The sequence below is a fragment of the Cannabis sativa genome, chromosome 4, assembly GCF_029168945.1.
Source record: "Cannabis sativa cultivar Pink pepper isolate KNU-18-1 chromosome 4, ASM2916894v1, whole genome shotgun sequence".
Classification (NCBI taxonomy): domain Eukaryota; kingdom Viridiplantae; phylum Streptophyta; class Magnoliopsida; order Rosales; family Cannabaceae; genus Cannabis; species Cannabis sativa.
Window position 1 is genome coordinate 41,040,650 of NC_083604.1, and position 8,709 is coordinate 41,049,358.

At 37.7% G+C, this 8,709-nt stretch overlaps 1 protein-coding gene across 1 annotated transcript; it reads right to left on the bottom strand.

Moving 5' to 3' along the window:
• Positions 1 to 460: 460 nt before the first annotated feature.
• Positions 461 to 4,547, bottom strand: LOC133037212 (uncharacterized). The gene is made up of 4 exons (XM_061114090.1): positions 1,654 to 4,547; positions 1,368 to 1,559; positions 955 to 1,280; positions 461 to 876 (listed from the first exon to the last, which is right to left on the bottom strand). The coding sequence occupies exons 1-4, from the start codon at positions 2,155 to 2,157 to the stop codon at positions 738 to 740; spliced, it is 1,161 nt and encodes a 386-aa protein (XP_060970073.1). The 5' UTR covers positions 2,158 to 4,547; the 3' UTR covers positions 461 to 737.
• Positions 4,548 to 8,709: the final 4,162 nt, after the last annotated feature.

The window sequence follows — 8,709 nt, forward strand, 5'->3', positions numbered from 1 at the left end:
ATGAAAATACAAGGTACAGGCGCGTCCAACGAAATGGAGCCAATTTGTATAACGTTGGTAGGGGACCTAACGGTGAAAGAGGTGGTGATGTGAATCTAGTTGAAAGAACATGCACCTGCGGCGTGTTCACGTTATTGAAACTCCCTTGCCTTCATGCATGTGCCGCGACATTGAAAACGAACACAAGTGTGTACACGCTTTGCTCACCTTATTATTCAAAAGAAACGTGGAGGAAGATTTACGATGATACCATCAATCTTGCTGGTGACGAGGATGATTGGGTTCTCCCAGAACACATGAAGAATATGAAAGTTGGCGTACCTATGGAAAAGAAGCCTGTAGGTCGTCCAAGAAAAAGCAACGCTGGAAGAAGATGGGAGAACCGTTTCCCGTCTGGTGATAAAAAAGGTTCTGTACCACGAAACTGCAGCCATTGTGGCGATTCGAGCCACAACAGAGCAACATGCAAAGCCCGCATCTGAGGCGTCTTGTACGTATTCGTTGGGAAATTTGATATATTGTAATGATGCATATTTTGTCATAGTTATTTTTGTTGAGGTTGAATATTTTTCAAATATTTTAATTATTTTTAGGTTTAATAGTTATTTTTGTTGAATAATATTGATATTTTATATTTGAAACCACGAATAATTATCAAAATTTGAACGAAAAGAAAATCTATATATTGTAATGTTAATTACACAAAATATACAATGTCGCAATAATTACACATATAATCAGCCGACATTTTGGTAAAATAAATCAACACACCACCGTTGACGAAACATAGCTATCCGGTCTGGCGTCACATCAGTCAATCCACACTGCATCATGAGATGCTCCACATACTCAATGCAATAGACGCCACAATCACCACTAAATGCAAAATAAAATGTAAAGTCAGTCTAACGTAAAACATATTTTAATACTAAGTACTTTTTTATCGCTATGTACCTGGTTGCTGACTTCGGAACTAAGTCGTGAGTGGCTCGAGTCGAGTGCATTTTTGGAAGCACCGTGATGTCACAGTTAGCTAACGCCATGATCTGGTTGTTATGTGGAAATTCCCCGGTTGCAAGGATTAGCGAGGGCAGCAGTTCTGCCCAAACCTTCAGGATGGGTTCCAAGGCGGTCCAATGACAGACGCTGGAATCACAGTCGTAGACATTAATTTTCCACAGCTCTATGTCGACTTCAACTGTGACCCAGTGCCTTGCCTCGGGAAGGTTCAGAACGAAGTAAATAAACTCGTTACCCCTCCATCTCTCAAAGACTTGGGACTGTAATTACAGAGAACAACGAAACAATTAACAAACCATAATAATCTTCCCAAACAATTGACATTTAAAATCTTACTAAAACAATACCTTATGAACCCCTCTGCAGTAGTCCAGGATATAATCCTCCCACACAAAGTTTTTTCTCGGACCCTTGTGGCTCGTCCATGCACTGCTGATCATGGCGGTCACGAATGTGGAGAGAATGATACCTTTATGAGGAAATGTCAGTGGATAGTCGGTGCGTCGCCTCCTCAGCATATGCATTGCTGCATCTATATGCTGCATATAAAGGGAAATGTCAGTTAGACAAAAAAATATATTAATTGCACATAAAGTTGTAAAGTGAAGTAATATTATAAAATACTTTACTTACGTCATCTGTAAGCCATTCCTTTGGTGTGAGCATTGTCCAAAAGAATCCTGGACCATAATCACCACTTCTCAAATCTCGAAGTCGGTGGTTCGGAATGAGTCCAACACACCACTTTCGGAAAGTGGTTAACAATTTCTCATCCGGTGGCTCCAGGGGATCAAAAGTCGAAGATGGCCTATGTCTCCTCTTCATCTCCGTATAGTCACCGAACCATACAGGAGGCTTTCTCTTCCTCTTCCGACTCTTAACCACTGCAAGTTGTGCCTCTATCCACAGAATCTCACCCTGCGCCTCGGTGTCATGTACATGGATAAGAGGTTGTGCCTCGATCGGAGTCGCTGGAGCTCCCTCATAAGGATCGTAATCGTCGGGGAAGACCTCATCCTCTTCTACTGGGGGTGAAGCAGCTCGTGGTGGGGTAGATGGATCTGCTGGGGCCTCCGGTGCTGAAGCTGTCGTTGGCGGACGATTCAACATGGCCAATATGTGTCTGAGCTGCTCCATAATTACGTTTTGACCACCCTTCAGCTCTACATGGCTAGTCTCGTATGCCTTCTTCAGCTCGACATGAGCAGCATACAGACCCTGAGTGTCAGCCTCGATCCTATCCAACCGAGCCACTAAATCAGTGTACTCGGCACCCCGAACGCCTGATGAAGATGGTGCACTGGGCTGAGGTTCTGAACCAGTGGCCTGAAAAAATATATATCAAAAAAATACGGTAAGCATACGATAATTCCACAATGTAACAAATATCACAAAACAAAAACAATAAAAAATAAAGACATAAAAAAAAAGTTTCAAAAATTGGTACCTGAGTGTCTGTTTCTTGAGTGTCTGGGACCTGAGTCTCTGGTACCTAACTACCTGCCTCAGCCTCTGTGTCATCCACAACATCATCAACCAGGTTCTCCACACCATCGTAAGATATGGTCCTCACAAATGCCTCCTCCTCTGTCCGTGGAAGTAGCCCCTTCACCACTTCAAGATTCTGTTTATGGTTCAAAAAATATCAAAATAAAACCATTTAGCATTTATTACAAGCATTTATGTTAAATAATTATTCTGAACATAAGTGAAAATCATACCCGTCTAGAAAATAATGCGCTGACGTCTTTCTTCCCAATATCGCCTTTGCTCGTCCAGCTAAGCATCCTGGGGAACCGAATCCCGTGGTTCGTGCCATACCTCTTCCCAACCTCCAAAATGGCCTCGTACGCCCAATATTGTACTGCAGGTGCGAAGCCATATGCTGTGTATTTGCACTCGTGCTGAACATCCGAACTCAGCTTCTTCTCGTAGTTGGCCTTCTATTTCAACATGTCTTTCTGAAGCGAGTGCATGAGTCTGGCGAATGAGTGCTTCCCCCAAGGAATCCGGAAGAAGAACTCGAGGTCTTCAACATATCTAAGTATGTGAGGCGTAATCAGCGCGTTTGCCTCGCGGCCCAGAAGCACTGACTCCACAAACAAGCACAAGCCGAGCTTGTACAAGTCTTCCGGGTTCTGGCAGTTTGTGAACTGAAGTTGGAGTGCTTCTGTCTTCACACTATCAGACCGGTTGAAATATCTGTTGATCAATCGGTCTGACCCCGAGCGCGCGACCTGCGCAGCCTTCTCCTCTTATGTTGGCCCCGAGGAGAAGTCCAGGCCTGTAATGAGTGCAAACTCCAGCACCCCGAATCGGACCTCCTTCCGACCAACATAAAACCGCATCCTCAACTCCTCCTAAGCATCCACTTTCATTTTGTGGAGCATCAACTGGTGAAATAACACCGAGGAGAATGTCAAGGGTACGGCATTCCAGAAGCTCCCGAAACGGCTTTCCTTCGCCGTGTTATTAAGGTTGAACTCCTCAAACCGAGCTTTGATTTTTGCAAAAATTCCAGTGCCCCTATATGTGACGCGGCCAGTAAAATGCTCGGGTGCTGGAATAATGAGTCTGGGAGCCATCTGAAAAATCAAAGACCAAAAAAATTTAAATGTCAAAAAAGTTAAGAAATGTCGACAAAACATCGACATCATGTCGACATTCTGTCGACATTGTCAAACATTCAACACTGGTCGACAAATCGTCGACATACAATCGACATGCTATCGACATTATCATAAAAGCAGTGACAAACGATCACCATCGACAACTTGTCGACATACAGACGACAAATTGTCGACATTCTAACAGTAAACTACCAAAAGATTCAACTGCAACATATAATCGACAAACTATCGACATATAGTCGACAAATTGTCGACATTCTAACAGTAAACTACCAAAAGAAACAACTGGAATTTATAATCGACAAACTATCGACATACAGTCGACAAATTGTCGACATTCTAACAGTGAACTACCAAAAGAATCAACTGCAACTTATTATCGACAAACTATCGACATATAGTCGACAAATTATCGACATTCTAGGGCAAAACTACATAACATCAAACAAAGGTAAACCATCGACAAATTGTCGACATTATGTCGACAACCTGTCGACAACAATGTTCAAACACATAAAAAGATACCTATACATATCGACATCCTATCGATATCCTATCGACATTTCATCGATAACTATGTAAAAATACACAAAACACCATTGAAACATATCCAACATATACAACATGCAAGTATTGACATCTAGATTCGCATATACAATCTAAAACACACAAAATCTGAAGCACATACACAAATTCGCATTGAAATTTCTAAAATTTAAACAGAAAAAAACTTACCTTTTCGTGGTTCAGTGGTTCAGTGCTTCGTCGTCATGGTCGTGGATCGCCGTGGGCCGCCGTGGGTGTTCGTCCTCTTCGTCGTCGTCGGTCGCCTTGACTTTCGTGGGGTTCGTGGGTTCTTGGGTTCGTAGGTTCGTGGGTTCGTGGGTTTCGTGGGTTCGTGAGACTGGGAGCGGGTTGTGGGTTCGTGAGGGGTGAGGAGAACAGAGAGAGAGAGAGAGAGGGAACGTCTGGTTTGTGGGTTGTGGGTTCGTGATCCTGAAGAGAGAGAGAGAGAGGGAGCGTCAGAAAGAGAGAGGGAACGTCTGAGAGAGGGAAAGTTTAATTGAGGGGGTATTTTAGGAATCTTTTAAAATTAGAGGAATAAATTTGTACAAATTATAAAAGGGTATAAATTTTGATATAGGTTATATTATTAAGGACAAATAATGAAATTTCCCGTATAACTATTGGAGTGGAGTGGTCTAAATAACTAAACAGAGATGAACTAACACATATGATATGTTCGAGAGAGATTTTTGTGGGCAACGTAAATTTTAATTGAAAAAATTTTGAGTTATGGATATTGTTAATAAAAATGCATATTTTATTCGATCGAAAGTCTTCAAAATTATGCAGCAGAAATAATTTAAAAACCTAGGCTCAAGGGATTGATATTTTATATATGCGTAATTTGAAAAGAACTTGTCATTATTTTAGTACACTAATCTTTCAATTTTAAATTGTTTTAGGTAGGGCTATATCCCTAGTTTGGCCGCTAATTTATACAAAATTATGTGACAGCATCAAATATCGATCACCAACCAAAGAATGAATGATTAGATAGCTGGTACGGTTTATACTTTATAATTGTGGATTTGACTTTTTATTTATTTATTTATTTTTCTGAATTATAGATTGAAATTTTGATTTCACATTGATCTTTCAGATCATATATTATATTATAAATATAGAGACTAATCATTGTAATGTCACTCATTGACAAACATATTACACATAAATTGATTTTTTTTTTATTTGAAACTCCACAAAAATTAAATTAATAATGTTGCCATGTATGCGCTACGGATGAAAGACAACAAATATTATATATAAAGATTTTGAGCAATGTGAACCTTGGGGTTTCTTCTCAAATCCATCTAAGTTTCCTTATTAATTAATTGATTTGCTAGTATTATTGGCTTTTTTTTTTTTCAATCACGCATATAGCATAATCTAATTATCAAGAGTTTTAGTATTATTGATGTTGATATTAAATAGATAGTTTACTTCCTTTTGGATGTGACAATATTTAAATTTTTAATCTATTACTAAAATTCTGTATTTGTCATCCGACATCTAATTATTTAATAAATAATTATATAATTATACACATGAATAAGAGTTTTTTTTTTTAAGAAAATAAATTTTTTTATTAATAGATAAATCAGAAAAAATTCATTACATGATAAAATCGCTCAAAGATAGAATCAACAAAATTATGCAAACAATGTCGTTAAATCATAATAGCATTTCCAACTTAAGAACTAATAAGTTATCAAGGGTGAAATATCAAAGAAGTGTGAAGAAAAATATTAGATTTGTCATCCAAATAAACATGTTATAAATTACACCTATCAATGATAAGCAGCAAAAGATCTTCTAATGAAATTTAGGAAAAACTAGAACCATTATTCAAAATTGTAATAAGAGGTAATACCAAACGACCAACTATAAAGAGGCAAACAAACACAAGAGATTTGAAAATCATAGCACATAGGGCCAATAGACAGATCTGAACGAAAAGAATAGAATTAATGGCACCCCATTTTGGTCCAATTGACAACACACTGATCACCCAATATAGATCAAACTCTTCTCCATGTGTTAAATCAATAACAATCCCTACTAAAAAAAAGTAGGTAAGTGAGAAAACATAAAAAATGAAGTTGTTAACAGGAAAAAATAGGTGCAGAACATATACTAACCAAATCCCAAAACAATGCCACCAAAGAAATCAAATATTCTAGGCATCACCCCACACCCCATAGCCACCACAACCTCAAGACAAGAGCTACAAACCATACACCCACACACCCACAACACCTAACTCCACCAACCAACCCATATCTAAGACCTTGACTAAGGACTTGCCAGATCTAGAGAATAACGATCCACTGCAGCAACAAAACTGTTGGCATATATTTTACCAGAATCTAGATTTACTAACAACTATGTTATTAACATCCTAATATGAATTTCTAAAACGATAAAAATAAACACATAAAAGGTATGAGAATCCTTACAGTGGTTGCAGCAGAATTAAATGACTCTTCCCACTCAGATCTCTAACCCTAGTATCCTTTCTGTAGCAGAGTATCACCAAGATCTGAGCCCAATTCTCCTTCTTGTTGATTGGATTCTTCACAGTCTTACATACTATGATTGAGGACCAACTTGTTATGTGTGGGCATGCACTCAATCACTAATGGCTGAATTTTGGTTTGTGAAGAAGGCTATGGTATTTCAAAAATTCAAGAGGAAGAAGAAGAAGAAGGAAGAGGTCTCATCAAACCTAGAGAGCAAACTAGGTTTTTAACTTTGGGGCATTATTTGGATAATGAGACCATAGCTATCCTTTTATACCAATTTTCATAGGGTTAGGGTTGAATTATTAGGAATAAAAAAATGATAAAAATAGAGAAAAATGAGCACCTTATGGCCGACCACTTAATGGGCCTCACACAAGTTTGGTTTTTGCCATTCTTCTCAACCATTTTATCTATTTTTCACAAATACCATTTTTTGCACTTTCAACCCTATAAATGCCAAAACTATTTACTTAATAATTAAAATAATTATTAAATAAAATTGTCATTTATAATATTTATTAATTAGACTCCACAAAGTCTCTTAATTACTAAATTAACCCTAAAATACCATTTCTTCACAATTAAGCCATAACATAGTGAAAAATTCATAAACTAGACATAGTCTAATTTTAGAATTAAAATTGATTAATTAAAATCAATTAACTGAGTCTTACAAGCAGTTTGTCTCAACTAGTATGGGGACCATGGGCCTATAACCGAGCTTCCAATAGGCAGGTCTAGAATTTACCAAGTAAATTCTCTAACTTATTAATTCCTCGTTGAACAACTATAGAACTTGGAATTGCACTCTCAGTTATATAGAACGCTCTATATGTTCCACGATATAGATACGCTATCAATTATCTATTGTTATAATCTCAATAATTAATGATCCTCTATAGATGATTTACATTACATAGGGACAAAATTACCGGTACACCCTTTCAATGTATTTTATCCTTAAAACACTTAGCCACCTATAAATGATATTTTAGTGAACTAATATAATCACTAAAATGAGCGCTCTACCATTTATCTCTATTTAGCCAAGCTCGAAGGAAATCATCGTTTCACTTCTATGTCCGGATAGAAGCTATAGATTCCATATCTATGATTAGCGCTCCCACTCAATTGTACTACCGTGTTCCCAAAATGTACATATCACCCGGACCAAAAGGTAGGCTTAACTAACAAATCAGAGAACACAAATAACACTCTCGAGATCAAACTTAACCATGTCAGGATTAAGATCATTTGATCTAGGATCAACTAGGTGATATTAAATTAAATAGATATTACGGTAAGATTTTCATATCTAATTCAAGTTCAATATCGGTCCCTTCCAATGCGTACTCCATACATCCAACCCAAGCTTACTTTAACCAATGCCCTAGAAAAGACATAGCACTTATCCAAGGTGCAAGTAAACTACGTTGTAGATTATCATATCAGTTAAACCCTATGTACTGATAAATCTAGGAATACATTTAATCACACAATCTTGATTACTTTCCACTATGTTGACAACACAATAAATAAGAATATTAGTGTGATAAGGGTTTGGATGAATTTATTAATCAAATAAGTAAATAGATGATCACATGAACCAAATAACACAGTAAACAAGTAATGAAATTAAATTTGTTTCTTTATTGATAATTGAATAGAAAAGATTACATTGAAGTAAAGTTTTATTTAGGGCACAAACCCCAACAAAAACTCCACTAGCGAGGCTTCCAGATCCACAACATGTTTCGCCCAACAACTCTAGACAATGTTGGAAAACGCAAACCAAATGTCTGCAATAAAAGAAACTTTTGAGAGAGAAAAAATATTCAGACGACAAAGAAAAGGGAGATGCCACATATCTACCTCGTTGTACAAATCACCAAGCCCAACCAAAGCACTGCACAAGCCTAGGAATGGTCGACGAGCATGGCTAGAGAAACATAAAACTGGTGGCTGCTAGA

What these genes read in the sequence shown, in the direction of transcription:
- LOC133037212 (XM_061114090.1), bottom strand. Translation starts at nt 2,157, where the DNA reads ATGGAGCAGCTCAGACACATATTGGCCATGTTGAATCGTCCGCCAACG. An exon ending in AGGAATGGCTTACAGATGAC is followed by an intron (nt 1,560 to 1,653) that starts GTAAGTAAAGTA and finishes CTTTATATGCAG; the next exon opens with CATATAGATGCAGCAATGCA. An exon ending in ACTGCAGAGGGGTTCATAAG is followed by an intron (nt 1,281 to 1,367) that starts GTATTGTTTTAG and finishes CTGTAATTACAG; the next exon opens with TCCCAAGTCTTTGAGAGATG.